This window comes from Coptis chinensis, chromosome 6 (genome assembly GCF_015680905.1).
Source record: "Coptis chinensis isolate HL-2020 chromosome 6, ASM1568090v1, whole genome shotgun sequence".
In the NCBI taxonomy this organism is placed as follows: domain Eukaryota; kingdom Viridiplantae; phylum Streptophyta; class Magnoliopsida; order Ranunculales; family Ranunculaceae; genus Coptis; species Coptis chinensis.
Window position 1 is genome coordinate 16928393 of NC_141461.1, and position 19869 is coordinate 16948261.

A 19869-nucleotide genomic window follows, 5' to 3' on the forward strand; every position below is an offset into this window, starting at 1 on the left:
GTGTTATTTTCAGAAACTTCTGACATTTGAGACTTCAAAATAACTTCGCATTCATTTTCACTGTCTCCTAGAGTGACTATTATATATGAAACACGCTCATTCTCAGAATCCAAATGTATGCTCAAATCACTATCAACACCCATTGGTTCTGACGTTCTAGGAACGGGATAGTCACTTACGTCTCCTAAACGACTCAAGCAACCAACAAATTCTCCTTCCTTACTTCTTTTCCTTTTTTTCTTTATAATAGCCCGTGTAAGTTTTCTCTTCGGAACATAAAGAGGATGAAGGAGATTGTTGTCATCAAAATCAATAGCAACCAGGAAGGGATCTCCCACAGAATTCACACCAATTAAATTCTCCAAGTCATGCATCCCAAGATTCAGAAATAAGGTTGTCAATCAAGGCGGGGGATGTTAATCCTGGGTCACCACCATCGTTATTGACACCTGAAGCCAGAATGAACAATAAAGTTAAATATATGCATATCACTAAAATGCACTTTACATAATTAAAAGTTTCAAATGATTACCTCTAAGCTTTGTGAGTTTATATGTAAGAGGTGGAACAACATTTTCTTCCTCAGATTCCCATTTACCACTAACAATGACTGGAAAATCAGGCCATTGCTTATCCGAACGAATCATGAAGATCCTTTATAAGGGACTTCCTATCTTTCCTCCTATAGAAGTAATAATAAGGAAAAATCTGGCCATCTATTTCCTTAGGACTCTTTCTCAAAGTATACTGACTCCGAATATCAGTAAGTGTAATACAGGGCCCAATTTCTCTGGCTGACAGAGTTCCCCTGGTTCATGTCTACAATGTCTACATTAATCGTCAAGGCTAGTTTCATATTATATGAGTCAGTATCAATCCGGTAAGAAGCTACAGTATGTCTGTTGTACTACTATATCTTCTCATAGATAAACAAAAATTCTCTTGTTTCCGTTAATATATTAAGTAGAGTTACTAATAAAAATTAGTGGATTTCAAACGCCTCAAATTCAACGGTATAAATTTTAAGAAATCAGCAATTATTCAATCCATATGATATGTCCCAGTAAATTTTCTGACATCAGTAAGAGAGTTCAATCCACATAATTTGTCGGTTGAAGGCTTGGAGAAATCAACAACAATAGGGAAAATAATTGGGGGGCAAAAAAAAACCAAATAAAAAAGAAAGGTCTTCATTACTCACCATAATCGTCTAATGTATCTTACTATGAGGTCGTGGTTGTTGTGGAAAGAAAAACACACTTTAAATCAAAGAAAAATGAAAAACGAAAAAACTGGAAGGGAGGAGACATGGATACCTGGTTCTAAATCGCGGATGACTCTCTTCAGTCAGGGTTCTCGACACTGAGACGTATACTCTCTTCAGTCGCGGGTTCTCGACAAGATGAGAAAAGGGTGGGAGTGATGGCGGCGGTTAGGGCAGATGTTGGAAGGAAACGATTCTTTTTGTTTTTTTACCCTAAATGAGAAAAGAAGAGATATTGTAGAATCGCTATTAGCTTAGAAATGCAACACACCACCTAGATGAATTTGAAAGTGCCATGTCACAACTTGTGAAACACAATGACAACTTTTGGATGGAAGCCCTGCGGGCCCCACACCATTGCTTTTTATTAGATAGATGGGAAAACTTGCCGCGTTTATTAGTCCCAGTATTTTCGGTTTTAACCCAATCTTTTGGTTTAAAAGGGTACCCAAAAGTTTCACCCACGAAATTTTCTACACTTCACGTTCGAAGGGTAAATCGGTAATTTAAAACATTTCCAAAACTATAAAACTCAATGTCTTCAGAAAACAAGACACTGTTTCGCGGTTTCCCAATTAAAAAAAAATTAAACCATTAGTTCGTCTGCGCTTACCCGTTTATTAAACTGTTAGTATATATTTAAGATTGTAAACTATATTTTTATATTATTCATAACATTAAATACTATAAAAACTACATGTTATCTTATATTTTATCTTATCTTAGCTTATATCTTATCTTATCTTATATATAATGGGAAAACTTGCCCCGTTTATTAGTCCCCATATTCTCTTTTTTAGACCAAACTTTTTATTCCAAAGGGTACCCAAAAGTTTCACCCACTAAATTTTTCGAGAGCTTTAAACAAAGAGGTATATTGGTCATTGTACGTACCAAATTATTGTGAAACCGTTTAATCGAAACAGTGCGTCTCTTACAAGTTACAACCTCTAAAACTCAATCCAGATTAAGACTTCACCATTATCCCTCTTTTGTCTTTTATTCACCACTTTAGGGTTATCCTAATTGGAGAGAGAAAAATAAAAGGTTTGTCTTCTCCATTCTTGACCTTACCCTGAATGATTGATTGTAAATGCATGGATATGGTTTTCGTTTAGTTTACTAAATATTTATTTTATATAAGATATAATGCCAAGACCTGATTTCCTCAACAATCATATTTTTGACTTTTGTACGGTGTTTTGAATGTTTACTTCTGTTTTGACTTGGATTAAGGAAGCTCATCAGGGTTCAAAATTGTGATGATGTCTACAAAATGACTGGAGAAACTGGAAGCTGTGAGTAATATCTATAACATTCTGTGAGTAATGTCTACAAAATAGTTTTTTTAACATGTTTGAAATCTTATCCTATTTCTTTTTCAGGGCTCCTGAGGTCTTCAAACATCAAAAGTATGACAAGAAGGTTGATGTTTTGCGATGATTTTATACGAGGTATTGTTGTTTTCCACATTTAGTTTGCCTTCTGGGAAAAAGCAGCATAGGTTTTCCATTAATTTTATGGCTTCCTGAACCTCTCTGTAGATGCTTGAAGGTGATCCACCAATGTCAAATTATGAACCTTATGAAGCAGCGAAGTATGTTCGAAAGGCTACATCCCTAAACTGAGAACGTAAGTCAACTTGCAGTATATTGCATTTTTGAAGGGCAAAGCAATTTTTCTGTTCTCACTATAAATTCACATGGACATCTTATGAATTAATTAGAACCTGTTTAATCAGTGGTCACCAACAGAGATCACAACTGTCGAGTCAGCTTAAGAGATGTCACAGCTGTTGACTTAGTTGGTTTGACGTGCAAGTGACCACTAACAACTGATTTAGGAATGTATCAGTCAAGTCCATAGAAGTGTTTCATCTGACATACATAAACTTAAAGGACTACTAAATTTTAGGATGGTGCTCATACCATCGGGCCAAGCATCCCCAACAACTCTAGGCATACACACTGCTTGAGTTATTCATGCAGCAAGGTCGTGCGGGTAGGGATACACACTGCCAAATGGCGACAACACACGAGAACATTCACCAGTGACACTTCCTTTGTGGAAAATTTTGGGTTTTTTTCCCTCAGAAACTCAACAGATACAGAAAGGAAAAAAATGCAAAATGCCCTCCAAGTAGGCCCAGCCCCAATCCCTAAGTAACCATTTCCTGATATCAAAGTTGCCGCCACAAAATGATTCATGCACAAGTTTAATACTGCTAACATCAAGACACGCCCTTACAAAAAGGGAAGTATAGCAATTAGTGCAATCACCTTCAACATGACTTAACAACGTGAACTGTGGACGAAACAAGATTCTACTTGAATTGATAAAAACACAGAAAATTTTTTAGGTGTATAAAGCATTATTATATGCACATATCTTTGCAAGTTTCTTTTAACTCCTTTACACTCTTCCACTACGGCACACGTGACCTTTTAAAATTTCAACAGATTTTGAATGTTATGGAAAAACAAAATGTCGTCATGCTATGTATTAACAACATATATATCACCTTATGAACATACTCTTAGTTGAGTCTAGCGTACTACAAAATATATAGGTTTTTCAAATAATAACAATATTCATTTTCGGAAATTTTTTATAGTTTATAAAAATGTTGATAGAGTATGTTACATAAATTTAATTCCAGCATTTGATTTCTACTATAAATTGTACCATCTCTATGCAAAATGATATTTGCATTTATTGCTTATTATGTTGTAAATATTATTATCTTCGTCAAATGTCGCTAATATCTGACGACTTTGTGATACACTGCATAGTTGTAAGCTGATGAGCACAAGTCTATGGTATGTTGAACGTGACAGAGATTGCAAAGTGAAAAGGATTCATGGCATGATGACTGAAGTGAGTTTTTTGCCAAAAATATTAATTGAGGAGTAGTAATGACAGATGGTGGATTATTTTATAGTTAATAGAATAACATTGTATTTAAAACTGGATTGATAATGCAGTTGCAATATACTTTTTATGTTGTTATTACATATTACCTTTGATTGCATATAATTATCAATTTATTATATGGCAGGCCTTCCATTTTAGAATAGCAACTTCAAATTTACCACCCCCTGCAAAGTTTAGAAGTTGGCATTTGGCCCCTCGGAGTTTATTCCTATAACTCGTGTTGTACCTGAGGATTTAGATGATAGTGAGTTTGGGAGTGATGTAGATGAAACTACAGACTCAGATGAGGAATTTTATGGTGGTCGGTATTCTTTGGATTCTTCGCTGCAGAATGATATACTACATATAACTACTAATGGTTTAGCTAAGAAGAATATGAATTCAATATCAAAAAAGCCACATTATGTTAGTGACGTTGTTTATTCATATTTTAGCTCGTAGAGGGAGACAATAGGGAATGGTAATGAGAGAAATGGACAAGGAGGGGGAGTTGGAAATAGGTATCAACAAGAGTATACGTAGGAAGAATCGTCGGGTTCGACGGTATATAAGATTAGGATTTAAGAATTTAAATCTGTACAAGTCTATTTTGTTTTTGTGATTTGATTTATGCATTTTCCCTACGATCTGTCGACGGACCTCTTTTGAAATTCAAGTGAGTATAGTTCTATTGCCCCATCATCTTACCAGTTTTCCTGATATTATCACGTGCTTACCTCTTTCTTTTAAACTTCGCACAGTTTGTTGAAGATATACAAGTCATCACGTTTGACTTTTGTTACATTAACAATCGATTGTGACTCTGAAGAGGCCAATAGAGTCAATGGTGTCGCAGAGGATGGGATACGGACACTGTAAAACATAGTTCTGGTTTATGGCCTGCAGCTTTATATGGTAAAGATGTCATTATCAGATTACTTGACACTGGCATTTGGCCAGGGAGCAGTATTTTCAATGACAGAGCAATGACACGAGTGCGAGAGAGATGGAAAGGTAACTGTGAAACTGGAACAACATTCAGCCCTTCCAATTGCAACTTCAAGCTCATAGGGGCTCGGTCCTTTAGCAAAGGACTCCAATATGAGGGTATAAACATATCCAAGGACTTTGATTATGACTCGCCAAGATACTTTGAAGGTTATGGAATGCACACATCCTCAACAGCTGTAGGTAAATCTGTAATGAGTGCAGCACATCCCGCATATGCCAAGGGAACATTAAGAGGAGTGACCTACATACATTCAAGTTATATTTGTGCTGGTTGTTGGGGCTTTACATAACAATTTTTTATTTAATGGAGTAATGTTTTTGTGTTATTACTTGGATGCATTTTTAAAAATCTTTAGATTGGACAGTGAAAATAAAGTTCTGAAGACGAACTGAGTAGTGAGAGTTTTGTTGGTGATGATGTTAATTATGTGAAGATGAGAAGAAAGGGTTATGAAGATGTTCATGTCATGAAGAACTTGAAGTTATCTTTAAACACTGCATTTGCAAGGTCAGTGGTGGATGACTGCTTTTACTTTTGAACTTATAATAAAATACCAATAGCTTGACTGTGCATCTCTGGACCCTCCCATATTCCAAGCTTATTCTGGTGAACTTAGTGTGAAAAGTTACTTGGTGCTCATATGTATTGTTGATTCAGTAATGTGTGTGGTTATGAAAACTTCTTATTGTTGCTAAATTATACTTTGTGGCAAGGAGCCATGTGGCTTTGGTTTTGTACAATATATGGATCTTGATGATGCTTCAGAAGTGAAATATCAAATGGATGGACAAGTTCTTCATGGCCAGGAACTGACAGTTGTGTTTGCAGCGGAGAACAGAAAGAAACCTGGTGAGACGAGGGCAAGGGAGGCAAGGGAACGACAGAGGTAAACTAGGGATTTATGTTTTTTTATTTTTATTTTTATCTTTGATTATGTATTTTGCTTTGGTTCATGATTTGTTTGATAAGTTTGTTGTGCAAGAGTTGTGATGTATGAGCATATATAGCCCATTAGGTATATCATAGAACAACTGTTTTGCTTAAGGTGCAAAACCTTAGCCATCTGGTTTTGCAAAATAAAAAAAGCAAATTCGGTTAAAAGAAATGATAGAGAAGAGATATTTAAGATAAATTTCAAAGAAAAAACAACTCTAGAACACAATGTTTAAAAAGGATCAAATATGGATGTCACCAAAGTTAATCTCCAAGTAACCGAAGCTTTTTGTTCTAGGTTGGTAAGATAGTGGCGCCTCTTGGTTCGCCGCAGAACTGCCTGATTTAGCTCCAGTGGGAGCTTACTCATTGTAGATGTCCACTGACTTCAGCAAATGTTTAGCTTAGTTCTGATTCCCTTTCAGTTTAAAAAGGATCTGACGTCAATTGCTATTAATCACTACAAGGATCCAAAATCCGGACATGAAAACAGAAGAGCAGTACATTTGTATTTTGCTGATAAGTTATACTGAAGTGCATTGCTTTATTTCTCTAACATACCCTGCATCTTTTTTGAAAACAGTAGATGGAAGAGAATGGACTCTAACAGCAGTTGACCCGCCAGAAGAAGAAAAGTTCCTCGGTGGTACATCGAAAGCATTGCAAGAGCATAAGATTCCATCTTTCAGAAACACCACATCAAATTGTGAAGGGGATTTATGATCAATCTCCACCAACAAGCATTCCTCATAAAGCTATTTCTTCAAATGAAGCTTCTGAACACTCCGAGATTCCAAGCAAAGTAAGAAAAATAAATTTTGAATCTAGAGCTAAGAATACGTATGAATTTCTATTAAAATCCCTTGCAACTCTACAGAATGAAACATATTAAACTAAAGCGACGCCTGCACTTTCTCAAGAGCTGAACACGCTCTATCATAAAGAAGCAGCTCAGAAAATACGGGAAGAACTTGATGCTCAGTTACCATCAAGTGATGTTATCACAAGGTGTAATTCTTCGTAGAACAAAACAGATGGGAATGAAGAAGCACATGTACCATCAGAACAGCTCAAAGCCCTCCATCTTAAAGAAGTCAAGCAGAAAAAACCTGAAGAGCTTCATACTCGGTCCCCACCAATTGATGTAGCAACAAGGCTTAATTTTTCACCTGATATTTGCATTTAGTGCTTATTATGTAGTAAATATTATTATCTTCGTCATATGTCGCTAATATCTGATGACTTCGTGATACACTGCATATTTCTTAGTTGATGAGCACAAGTCTATGGTATGTTGAACGTGACAGAGATTGCAAAGTGAAAAGGATTCATGGCACAATGACTGAAGTGAGTTTTTTGCCAAAAATATTAATTGAGGAGTAGTAATGACAGATGGTGGATTGTATAGTTAATGGAATAACATTGTATTTAAAACTGGGTTGATAATGCAATTACAATATACTTTTTATGTTGTTATTACCTATTATCTTTGATTGCATCTTATTATCAATTTATTATATGGCAGGCCTTCCATTTTAGAATAGTAACTTCAAACTTATTCATGCCTTAATCTACCTTGGTTTTCTGCCCACTCAATCATTTTTTCCAGAGCCCACTCGACAAGAATAGACTGACATAGAAGTCATTATGCACGTGCTAGGTGAGAAAATTGGGGTTAAGAAAATCAATATGTAACATGTTTTAGATTAATACAGGTGGAGGTATGACAAAACACATTAATAAGGAAAAAAAAAATCAATACTCTAGTTGTGTTCTTTGTTCGATTTGATTTTTGTTGTTCTGTCATGTTGCAAATAGATCTTGTTGAGCATTTATATGTGAGTGAAGAACATTGTTGGATTCATATGAGTGTACTAACTATAAGTTATAAGAATTCTCCATTCTGAAAATGTTATTAGCACTTAATTCCAAATGCATTTTTTTTTTGCAGGTTTCGGGCTTCAACAAAGAAGTAAACGATAGATTTTTTTTCTATTGTTTATGTTCTATATTATGATTCCCTACATAACTATCTCAAAAGCAAAAAATAAATAAACAAATAATACTCAACCAATATGTGGCTTTTATATATAACTTGAAGATGTTGAAAACAAAACAATCATTACACTGAACAAATAAAGATAAACAGTCTAGCTAGTAAACTAATTTATACAAACTTTAACTCGTGATAAGAGACCCTAAGTATTTTATGGGAGTTATAGAAATTGGAACGATAGTGAGAGAGGTTACGCTTTCTTTACGGCTTGAATGGTTTCATTGTGTTGAAGGAACTCTTAGTAAATGGGCATTTGTTTTGCATGTGTAAGTCATATAGTTGATTTATTCATATATAATTCAATATGACAAAATAATATGATAATTGTAAGTACAATAATTCGCAACATTATTATTTTGGATATGAATTTGGAGACGCTAATTGTTTTTCTCAACTGCAGCTTGACCAGCTTCATCTTTAGTCACCTGCATTTTTGCCTTTTCATGTGGTGAAAAAATATATTTGGAAAGGTATCTAGCTGCCTGTTTTTAATTAGCAATTTTTTAGTACTTGTGAAAGGAACTATTTAATTAAAAAAAAAAACTTAATATATAAAATTTGAGGGGAAAAAATGAGAATAAATGACTCGAATCAACCTTGATGCTGCTGCTGTTATAACTTGGTTCTTGAAATTGTGCATTGAACTGAGCAAATTCATTAGATTCTAGTGAATCAAAGTCCTGAAAAAATGTTAATAGTTGTTAGTTTGTAATAAATTCATATTTTTTGGATGTACATTGTAAAAGATGTATATGATGAATCATAAGAACCACTTTTACCTTATTGTATTTGAAATTATCAATCAAATCCATTGGTTTCATGATTAAGAATGCCAAACGAATCTCACCTAACCAGCAGAAGCGTTGCAAGATGTTTGAGTATATTGATTTTTTTAATGTTTTGTTTGGTGGAGCTGCAAAAGTGGGCATAATTTATCGGGTTGCACATAAATACATCTCTCTTCTTAAATGGTTGGAAAACTTTGTTTACATTTTCTACATCAAAAAAGAAATTGTTCAAGCCTTTAAACTTGACAGATCCGACATATCTAGTGAATTCAGCCAAGTAACAGAAACTGATGGAAAGATTTTCCAAGTATGTTAGACTTAGCAATTCATCAACAAAGTTAGTTCCAATTTCTTCTCCATAAATATGTACATCATCCACACAGTAAAGCTGTAACTCTTGGAGTAATGGTAACTTCGATATTAATCCAGCGGCAATTTCTTTCAGTTTTGTATGTTGGAGATCAAGGCGTTTGAGATTAATCCCCTGTGGCAATAATGCAGATTGTCTGACTTCGTTATCTACACCTTACAAATCTAGATCGAGTTCCTTTGACCATGCTTAGCATATTGGTCCTCATAATGGGTTTCATTGGTAGCTTGCGGACCAAGTTTCCAGTTTGGACATGCTTCATAGCATACCTTCTTTATCCATTCCCTTTGATGTTTGTCTATGTTCGTGATTACGTTTTTGGTTGGTCTTAAGAACTTTGAAATTGTCTATTATTCCCTTGCAAGTGGTCAAGCAAGCACAAAGTATGTTGTGAGCAGGAATGGCTTCCTTCCTTGCACCAGCAGCTTTCACTTCTGGGAGATTTTTTATTCATCCCTACAAAGTACAAACCTTTTGGGAGTTGGCACCGTAAGACCCACTGTGTGGTGGCTTATGGAGAGAAATGATGATATAGTCAGAGAGCAAAAGAACAAAATAATAGCCGTAACTGATTATAACTAACCAAAGTCCTTTACCTACATTCCCATCCATGGTTGCTTTACTTCAGTATCATAATGCAGGGGGAACTTAATTGTCTGACCATCAAAGCAGGACCAAGAAGGAGAATAGTAATCTCAATGTTTGCAATCTTCCAAAGGGTTACTTTATAAAAACAGGAATCCCCTGCTTTATCTAAATAACTAAAAAATAAATGGTTGTAACGGGGGATGGACTATAACCTGGGAACAGAGGCCTATATGCTGCTTTAAATGCAACAACAACCTTATCACTGCTTAAAACTGAGATTATTCATCTACTAATCTACTATTGTAGTATTGTGTCAATTATAATTAAAAAACATACCATATAACATTCAAAAATCATCATCATATCTGACAACCATGTTAGAATGAAAATCACTCAGTACGCTTATTTGCAATTTCATCAGACATCAGGGGTTACTTAGCAAAATAACGACTCCTAAACTCCCAATTGCATTATGTCAAAAAGATGCTTGTAGGATTAGTCCTACTTAAATTTGCACAATAACGACTCGTAGAATAGAGGGATTAACACTTGATATCATTATATTCATGATTCACCCCTCTAACGAGGAATGGTCACCAATGAAATACCTTCAAAAGCATTTTATAAGCCTCCAGCAAGCAATTAGCAGCAGGCCCAAACCCATGCAGTACCTCCATCATGTGAGTCCAGGGACGAATTGTCTCCACATCCAGGGTGCACTATCAGCTCCATCTCTGCAAGCATCTTTGAACTTACTGTCAAATATTTGCTTTCTTTCTCAATAGCAATTGGAATGTGTGATACAGGCTGTACATTCTCATTTCCATTTCAGTTGGTGACTTGGTGTAACTGAGATCATAACGTCAAATAAAGACACCAACAAAGGGCTTCGTATACACTACCGTTAGGAGAAACATTTGCAACTGGCTCTGGTCATGATTAACTTTTCGTCAGGGTGGTGTGTCAGGATTGGAAATACGTTTTTGAGTGTCAAGTACATAATCGACAGCATAAATATAACATGCCTTTTAGTTTGTAGGGAGGAAAGAGAATAGGGATCTAAAAGGGTGTTTGCACTTATGGGTTAGTACAGTAGTGGAAAGCAAAGTGTACAGATGGAGTCAAGTGAACGTTTCTTGTTTCAGTGCCTCTTTTTTTAGAATATGGGTTTGCCCTTCACGGAACAAAAACATAATAGGCCAACTAAGACTCAAACAATCTCCTCAATCTGAACTCATACTGTCAAATGAGGAGACCAGAGGAGTTAGGCTCTGACAACTAAAATTGACTGCCTAATATAGTTGGCCCTGCCATTAGAAGTTCTTGCACGACGAGACCATTTCAGTTGAAGCTCTTGCTGAAGAGGAAGGCCCTGTGTAAGCGTTATTATAACATTCTAAGCTTTTCAAAATATTCTAAGGTAAGCGTTATTATAACATTCTAAGATAATCAAAATATTTTCAAAATAATATGTCAGTGGTTGATAATCTTCAACCATGGGTCAGAGAAATAGTGAAGGTTATTCTAAACCATTGGCATAGTGATCATGAAGCATAAAATCGTAGTGTGTAATCTTTTATGTGGAAATCATTGCCACTAACTTTCCCCTGCCCAACAATTCTACTAATTAACTAATATGTGAATTGCATACAAAAGGCCGCCTACAAACAACACACTTTATCCTATCCAAATTTCAAGTATATTCTTGGGTCCTCAAAGAGACCCAAGTGGAGATTCTACTAAAGTGGTGCGTGTGAAACTCAAAAAGGTATTTACTTAGCATTCTCTTTTGTCAAATAGGTGGTAGTGCCAGATAGACATAGTTGTTAGAAATTAAAAAGTTCAAGTCACAGTCAACACGATAAGTATAATCAGTTGGCAAACAAACCATATGATAGGAAGAGAATAGAATACATGATGAGAATGAATATTCAATAACCTTGATAGTTTGCTTGTTGGTTTTGAAATGGGTATAAAACCGTTGAAGTAGCGATCAATCCACTTATTCTTATTGTAGGTTTAGAAGCATCTTCTCTTCAACTTAATTCTTCCTGTAATTGATTGAGTAGTAAGGATTTGTTCAACCCATCTCAACCCATGAATTAGTTACTGGCAGATCGAGGATGTCTTCAACAAAAGAAAATGGGTGAAGGTTCATTCACAAATAAGCTCATTAACAATTAATAACACATTACGTTCAAGATCTACTCAATTTCCATCATAACGAAGGAAATATAATGAAACCAAGATTAATGACAACGTTATTTACACTTTCCACTGTTCATGAAAATAGATCGAAAGAGATATGAATCTAAAATACATAGTATAGTCAATAATATAATACAAAATTCATAGTACCATCCTCAAAATGTATATGTAAGTCAATGATTATAGCAGGAAAGACTAAAAATGAAAAAGAATAATAAATAAAACGAATATAACCTGTTATTCAATCAGTTAGTCGAAATGTTTTCTATTGCTTTATCATCTAAGCAAATGGAGAAAAAAATCCATATCAATGGCAAATTAAGTTGTAGTGGCTTTGAGAGACAAATAAAATAGGCACTTGGTAGTAATATTATAAACTCCATATTTAATTACACATTGTCAACAGTAGAATAAAACAATATATAATTGGAAGTCAGGAAATTCATATGAACGTACCAAGTGAAGTCAAGTCAAAGGCAGCAACCTAAACAGTGCACTTCCCTACTAAGTAATAGATCGGAGTTGTATATTCGGACAAAATTGTAGTGTTTCCCATGTATGATGCATCTAGATATCTGAATACCTAAGTGTACCTTAAATTGGGCCATAATCCCATTTCGAGTGAAACTGTAATGAAGCATTCCTTCAACCAACCTGTGTTTGAAATTAACTTTAACAATACTAAAATGAATTAATAAAATGTTTAGAAAGAAATCTAAGAGTAATATGAATTAAGAAATACTAATGAAAAGAGATTTTACATTTTTTTTATCTATAAATCAACATCTTTCTGGTCAACCTTAAACCCCCAAACTCTACTTGGTAACAAACTGAACAGTGGAAAACAATGAAAGTGCAATACACGCTTAATTCCACATAACAGAAAATTAAGAACATAGTACGTGCTATTATTATACCATCAAAATGCAATGGAAAGAATCAAGTGAGAATCTCGTGCGTGACAATATAAAGTGAAACATGTAATGGAAACAACAGAGCAACATGTAACAGAATTAACGATACCAACTATAAAAGGAAGAACAGAAGCAACAATAGTATGACAATTAATCCATTAGTATGCAGAAACAAAGAATGCACATCTAATCTGGTTCACACAAATAATGCATTAAACTCTCGGGATAATCACCAAGGACGAAAATTGGATGGAACACACCTGAAAAATGGGAGTTGCGAAACACACACCCTTGGATTGACTGTTGATACCGTTATTGCAATCTGAAAGTACAATAAAATCAGGTTCATACAAATAATGCATTAAACTCTCGGGATAATCACCAAGGGGATAATCACCAAGGACGAAAATTGGAAGGAACACACCTGAAAAATGGGAGTTGCAAAACAGACACCCTTGGATTAAATGTTGATATTGCTATTACAATCTGAAAGTACAATAAAAACACTCTAAATACAAATCTGATCTAAACAAAAGATAAATGAAATCTGAAAAAAAAAAATATAATAAATCATTATTTTGGACACGAATGTGAATGAAAATATAATAAATCAGTGATCTTATAATTCATTGGAAATCAAACTTACAGGCCCTAGTAGATCCATTATTTAGATTTGGAAACCATAATCCAATCTTCAAATTATCTGCTATTACTTAATTTTATAGTTTAATAGGGATTAGATGAGTCAAACTTAGACAACAGGATGAAATTGAGTGAATGAGTTTGACGCAGGTAAAAGGGCCCCAAAGATGAAAATTTTACCTGAAAATACGGATTCATCACTTTGAAATCAACAAACATTGAAAGACATTGAATTGGTTTGGTTCTGCAAGTAATGGCGACGAAGAAGCACAATCGTAATGAAGAAATTGACCCGAAAAAAAAAAAGTTTGTGACGTTTTCGGAAAAATCACGCAGTGATGTTTAACAAAGAAATTTCAAGGGTCAGTTACAATTAAAACTGTGTATTGGTGCGAAATCTAAGATTGTACAAATAAACCACTTATCTGTTAAAAGGGATGATTGAAAAAACAGAAAATTGGAAGGGATAGTTATCAGATGCTTAACAACTTTTTATTGAGACAGTCATTAAAGCGTTAAAGCCAACCGTATAAAGCAATGCAACTCATAAATAATTTTGAGTGAAAGAAAAAAGAAAATAATTTTGCCTATGGATAATCTATAAAAATCAAAACACATAACAGATGAACACATCAAAGGTTGATAGTAGTTTTTTTTTTCCAAACAATACATTGAAAATGAATGAACAAATAGAAAATTGGAAGGGATTAAAAAAAAAAGAGGAATTGAAGACAATGTACCTTTGAGTACAAAGTTCAATGAACCAAGTACACACTGCAACATGCAAAATAGAAAAGTGCCTCCGGTATGGCAATCTAGAGAAAAGGTCAATAATGAGAAAGCGGGCATTTTCAAATTTGTTTGTAAAACCCGTGGTTTGTCTGTTCGTGAATAATTTGATAAAGTGCTCCCAAAATCAGATTAGGACAGAGATCATGGAGAGAGTATCTGAGAGGGGATTTTGGGAATAGTGAAGTCATAGAGTCGGAACGGTTTCCCTTTTTTTTTTAAATATATTTTCTTTCGGGGAAGGAGGCAAAACAGTGTGTCTTCTAAATGACAAATATATCCTTCAACTTAAAACCGTCCGAGAATTTCGTGGGTGAAACTTTCAGGTGCCCTTTGGATTTAAAAGATTGGGTTAAAATCCAGGATACGGGGACTAATAAACGGAGCAAGTTTTCCCATATGATAGCAATTACATGATAAGTATAATCAATTGGCAAACAAACCATATGATAGGAAGAGAATAGAATACATGATGAGAATGAATATTCAATAACTTTAATAGTTTGCTTGTTGGTTTTGAAATGGGTATAAAACTGTTGAAGTAGCGATCAATCCACTTCTTCTTATTGTAGGTTTAGAAGCATCTTCTCTTCAACTTAATTTTTCCTGTAATTGATTGAGTAGTAAGGATTTGTTCAACCCATCTCAACCCATGAATTAGTTACTGGCAGATCAAGGATGTCTTCAACAAAAGAAAATGGGTGAAGGTTCATTCACAAATAAGCTCATTAACAATTAATAACACATTACGTTCAAGATCTATTCAATTTCCATCATAACGAAGAAAATATAATGAAACCAAGATTAATGACAACGTTATTTACACTTTCCACTGTTCATGAAAATAGATCGAAAGAGATATGAATCTAAAATACATAGTGTAGTCAATAATATAATACAAAATTCATAGTACCATCCTCAAAATGTATACCTAAGACAATGATTATAGTAGGAAAGACTAAAAATGGAAAAAATAATAAGTAAAACGAATATAACCTGTTATTCAATCAGTTAGTCGAAATGTTTTCTATTGCTTTAGCATCTAAGCAAATGGAGAAAAAAATCCATATCAATGGCAAATTAAGTTGTAGAAAATTTCGTGGCTGAAACTTTTGGGTACCCTTTTAAACCAAAAGATTGGGTTAAAATAAAAAATACGGAGACTAATAAACGCAGCAAGTTTTACCATTATATATAAGATATAAGATAAGATAAGATGTAAGATAACATGTAGTTTTTATAGTATTTAATGTTATGAATAATATAAAAATATAGTTTACAATCTTAAATATATAGTTTTATTTAACTTATTATTGAATGACATAATTACTTATATAAATATTTAAAAAACGACTCGTTCGTGTGGTATTTTTGTATTTTTAGTACAAATTTTTTTAATAGAACCAATAAAAAAATAGTATAAATAGTAAATATCTTAAAACCGAAATAAAAACTGGAACCGGGAATACCCGCTAGGAACCGATGGTTATGGGTATGGTTCCACAATTTTAAGAACCGTAAAGAACCGAAACCAAAATTGAAACCATAAAATTAAATGGTTCTTGGTTCTTACAATACTAAGAACCGGACCGTTTACACCCCTATTCAGTTTGACTGAAGGAAAATTTTGACATTAGCATTTTGTGTGTCGTGAAACACATCTTTGGCACCAAAGAATGAGATAAGATGATAAAGACGCATTTTATGAATGTTTCTTGTTTTTTAATGAGCTTCAATAATTGCATCACCATTAGCTACATGAACATGTGTACTGACATCTGCAGTGCCAGCAGGAGGAGCGCCAACGGCAGCTTTATTGCCTTCCACGGGTTCACTTCCATCAGCTGATCTCTTGCTCCCAACATTATTTCCAACTGATAACCACTGGACTTGGGATTGCAATTGCTCAAATTTGTACATGAACTGTAAAGCAATTCTCATTCTCTTTTCTTGTTTCCTGGCAGGGCTCTGGAGAGCATACTCTAGTGCCACATTTGGGAGTTCAGTCAGAAAGAGAGACACCTTGTCCACAAATAGTTGCTCCATTCGTTCATATAACTCTTTGAATGTTCCATGCCTTCCATCTTCAATGAAATCTTTTATGATTAGACGTTCATCTGAATCGAAAAAGAGAGGACAATTCAGTAACTGTCCGAGCTCTTTAATAACCTGTATTGGATGATTAGGAACGAATTGCGTATGAGAATCTGCGCCATTCAAGGAAATGTTCTTCTTAACTTGGGGATACTTCAATTGCACAGGGTTGACTACTGTCTTTTGAAACCAATGATTACTGATGTCCCTAGTCATCCACAAATCCTTTGCTAGCCTTCTTCTGTGCCTATTACTAAAACCCAAAGAATCTAATCTCTTGTCAGCAAAATAAATCATACTAAAAGCTTCATCTAAAGCGTCAACTAAGGGTCTGCTAAATTCAGATGGTAACAAAATATCTGACAGCCTTACAAGGATTACAAGTAAGAGACAATTGTTGGTTCCTTCGATAGTACGTGATTCTTGAGATGGATGACTTCTGGATAGGAGATGGATGAGGCGGCGTGGTTCATCCTCCCGGCATTTTTTCCTCCAACTAGTCAAGTCTGCAGTAGCATTCTCACCAAGATAATCAGTGGCATTTCTTTTGGACCCGGAGATTAATTTCCTCATTGCCCAAGTTAAAAATATAACCACTTTATCCATCCGGTTGAGACCTATTTCTGTTGCAAACAATACATGAATGACAATATCTTGTAAGACTTGGCATGTTTTCATGATACCAGAGCAAATTTTCCAATTTAATAGCAATTTGGAAAACACCTTGAAGGCCTGAAATTGGTCGCAACTCCATTCAATCCATGATGCGTAGGGTTTGAAGGGGTTCAATTGGCTTGCGACAAAAAATAACCTAAAAGTGATGGCCAATGTTCCCAACACTAAGGTGATAATTTGTGATACCACGACAATCCAAACTGACCATTTATAATCTGAAACTCCACCGCAAAACCTCAAGTGCTTAAGAAAAAATGTCCGAAAAGCAACTTCTAGTAAAAGCAGCGGAGATATTGTGCACGGCAGGCCTACAGCAGGATAGTGCGCAATCGAGCAGACTCTCAATTGATGATTATATATGGAAATAGACTTAAAATGCAGCTCAAGTCCTTCTGTATACCCCAGTTCTACGCCATATGCATATTTTCCTTGTTCTCTCCAAATCTCTCTGAATGCATCGGCCATAAATCTTGAGTAGAAAGTAAAATACCACATTATGATGAGAATTAACAGCAATAATAGCAAAATGATGATATGTTCTACGAAAAAAAGGGAAAAGATCACGCCCGTAGCCATTTGTATGCAAGTATTAACAATAACAGTAACTACAAGGATGGTCAAGGAGGCCATATTAACAAACAACTCAGAACCTTCCATATTGGCCACGCAAGGCAGGAAAAATCCCATTGAAATGCATATTAAAGTAGTGCCACAAAGTTTAGATAGTTGATCCTGTGGACTCGGCATTGGAGTAGTGAGATCAAATGGGACTTTTGTTGCAATTGCAAGAAGAGAGAGTGTCAATGAATTGAGTGAGAAATATTTACAAGGTAACCATGGTTTTTTTTGACGATATCCAAGATATACATCAGAAATGATTAAGAGTAAACATACCAAAGTGGCTGTGGTGATATATAGACCAATAAGTGGCAGTGGAGCAGCATACCTGTTATCTACTATCCCCCCTAGACACTGTAGTTTCTCCATTAGCGTTATTTGCATTCAGTGAAGCCTCATTTTCGTCGGTTTTTTTCTTTGGCTTGTAACCTTTCACCTTGTTTGACTTAGGGACCTTGACATCGCGTTGTAGACTTGTAGCTAAGTAGGTAACGACTTCTTTTGTTCAAACAAAAGAAAAACTTATGTGCCAAGCTCCCACTCAGTGGCGGAGCCACATGGGAGTTACATGGGACACGTGCCCCAGGTGAATTTGGTAGAAAATCTGAAGTATACTTACTGAAGTTACCAATATCTATTATCTAGTGCCATGAAATCCTCCCATATATATGTACCAGCCACCACTTCAATACTCACTGTAAAGGAGAGTTTTAGTGCTTCCTTTACATACACAGTGAGGGAGAGAACGGATTAGATTAAGGTTGAGACCGAGTTCGTCGAGGAGCGAACTGCCTACGTATCTTCTCTAGATTCTGGGGGGAGAGAAGAATCAGGTCTGGCGTAGTTCATATGGAGAGTATTTATAGGTGATCCAAGTGTATCCTCACCCAATACGTGTAAAGGATAACACATATGTAGGGTCAAAATTGTGAAGGCGTGTGAGAACTGTGTTTATAGGTCTGCTGTAATGATGGGGATTAGTAGCCTGACTTAGTAGTTTGCGGCAGTGGTCAGTAGCTGGCGGCAGTGATTTGCGCACGTGTAGATTCCCTCATGATTGCTTCTAGAAGATAAAATGAATCACGCTGTAGATCGGTCTATATGATGATACGAATTGTTATGAAGCGATCTCGAAGCATGTGGATGCGAGCTGGTGACATAGGTTGGCGAGGTGTATCAGAGACCTGTGTGGTATTTTCACCATGCTGAGCACGTGCTCGATATTCCTGAAGGAGAATATCACTCCCTTACACAGCCCCCTCTCAGTAGGTCGCGCTGCTCATTGAAGCGAGCTACTGAAAGAAAACATTAGCGCGGGTGGAGCATGGCGGCAGAGCGAATTTGGTGGAATTGGAAATACCCAGCGAACTGTGGGGATTGGTCCGTACTATCTGGTGATCTGACGGGCAAAACATCTGCCACGTGGACAACACGTGAGGGGATCGAAAGATTCTGCGAGAAAACGTGCGCCCATTTTTCGATTTGAAAAGACAAGACAGCCTTGTTGGAAGTCGTAATGCGCGCTAGAGCTAGGGTGCCATCATAACGCCTTGGGAACTGGAGGGGCGATTATACAAAAACTACGCTGGCTCTCTGAAACACCATTTTGTTGCTTCGCTCTGCAGAAAAACTCCTTACACTCAGTTTGTTCAGGTTAGTTTTCTGCCATTGTTGATCTTCTGCTCCTTGTTACGCTCTTGCTCTTAGATATTAAGTTGTTAGGTTGTTTGTTTAGGTGTTTGTGGTTAAAATTGTGAGAGACAAGAGAAAAAATGTCTGACTCAGACGATATGCGATCTGATGTAGTTCGCGAAGTTTCTCTTGGTTGGGATGAGACTGAGGAAGAGAAGGAAGAGTGTGAGGGTGGTGATGAAGATGAGGCAGTTGAGGAGGATGGAAGTGGGGAAGATGAGGCTCGATCTGCATCGTGATTCTTTGAAGCTAGCACTTCCAGTCATTTGTGGAGAAGTCGTCTTCTAGCGGTCACGCTTGTATCGTAGAACGG

The 19869-nt window shown here is 35.7% G+C and overlaps 1 protein-coding gene and 2 long non-coding RNA genes across 14 annotated transcripts; 1 reads left to right on the plus strand and 2 right to left on the minus strand.

The window, feature by feature from the left end:
* The first annotated feature begins 2496 nt into the window (after window positions 1-2496).
* LOC147491810 (uncharacterized) lies at window positions 2497-6018 on the plus strand. The gene is made up of 4 exons (XR_015199271.1): window positions 2497-2562; window positions 2660-2718; window positions 2809-2896; window positions 4939-6018. It is a non-coding gene; the product is annotated as an uncharacterized LOC147491810 (long non-coding RNA).
* Window positions 6019-10244: 4226 nt separating this feature from the next.
* Window positions 10245-14962, minus strand: LOC147491811 (uncharacterized). Of its 11 annotated transcripts, none has more exons than XR_015199617.1 (3): window positions 14429-14908; window positions 13307-13532; window positions 10245-12962 (listed from the first exon to the last, which is right to left on the minus strand). It is a non-coding gene; the product is annotated as an uncharacterized LOC147491811 (long non-coding RNA). The 11 variants fall into 11 exon arrangements; XR_015199616.1 differs by having other exon boundaries at window positions 10245-10853; window positions 11864-13532; window positions 14429-14897; XR_015199611.1 differs by having other exon boundaries at window positions 10245-11281; window positions 11864-13532; window positions 14429-14896.
* A 1202-nt stretch (window positions 14963-16164) lies between these two features.
* Window positions 16165-18334, minus strand: LOC147491812 (uncharacterized). 2 transcript variants are annotated; one of them, XM_086568922.1, is made up of 3 exons: window positions 18193-18334; window positions 17295-17715; window positions 16165-17194 (listed from the first exon to the last, which is right to left on the minus strand). In XM_086568922.1, the coding sequence occupies exons 2-3, from the start codon at window positions 17323-17325 to the stop codon at window positions 16200-16202; spliced, it is 1026 nt and encodes a 341-aa protein (XP_086425048.1). In that variant the 5' UTR covers window positions 17326-17715; window positions 18193-18334; the 3' UTR covers window positions 16165-16199. The 2 variants fall into 2 exon arrangements, with proteins under 2 accessions (XP_086425048.1, XP_086425047.1); XM_086568921.1 differs by having other exon boundaries at window positions 16165-17715; window positions 18193-18330.
* Between the last annotated feature and the right edge of the window lie 1535 nt (window positions 18335-19869).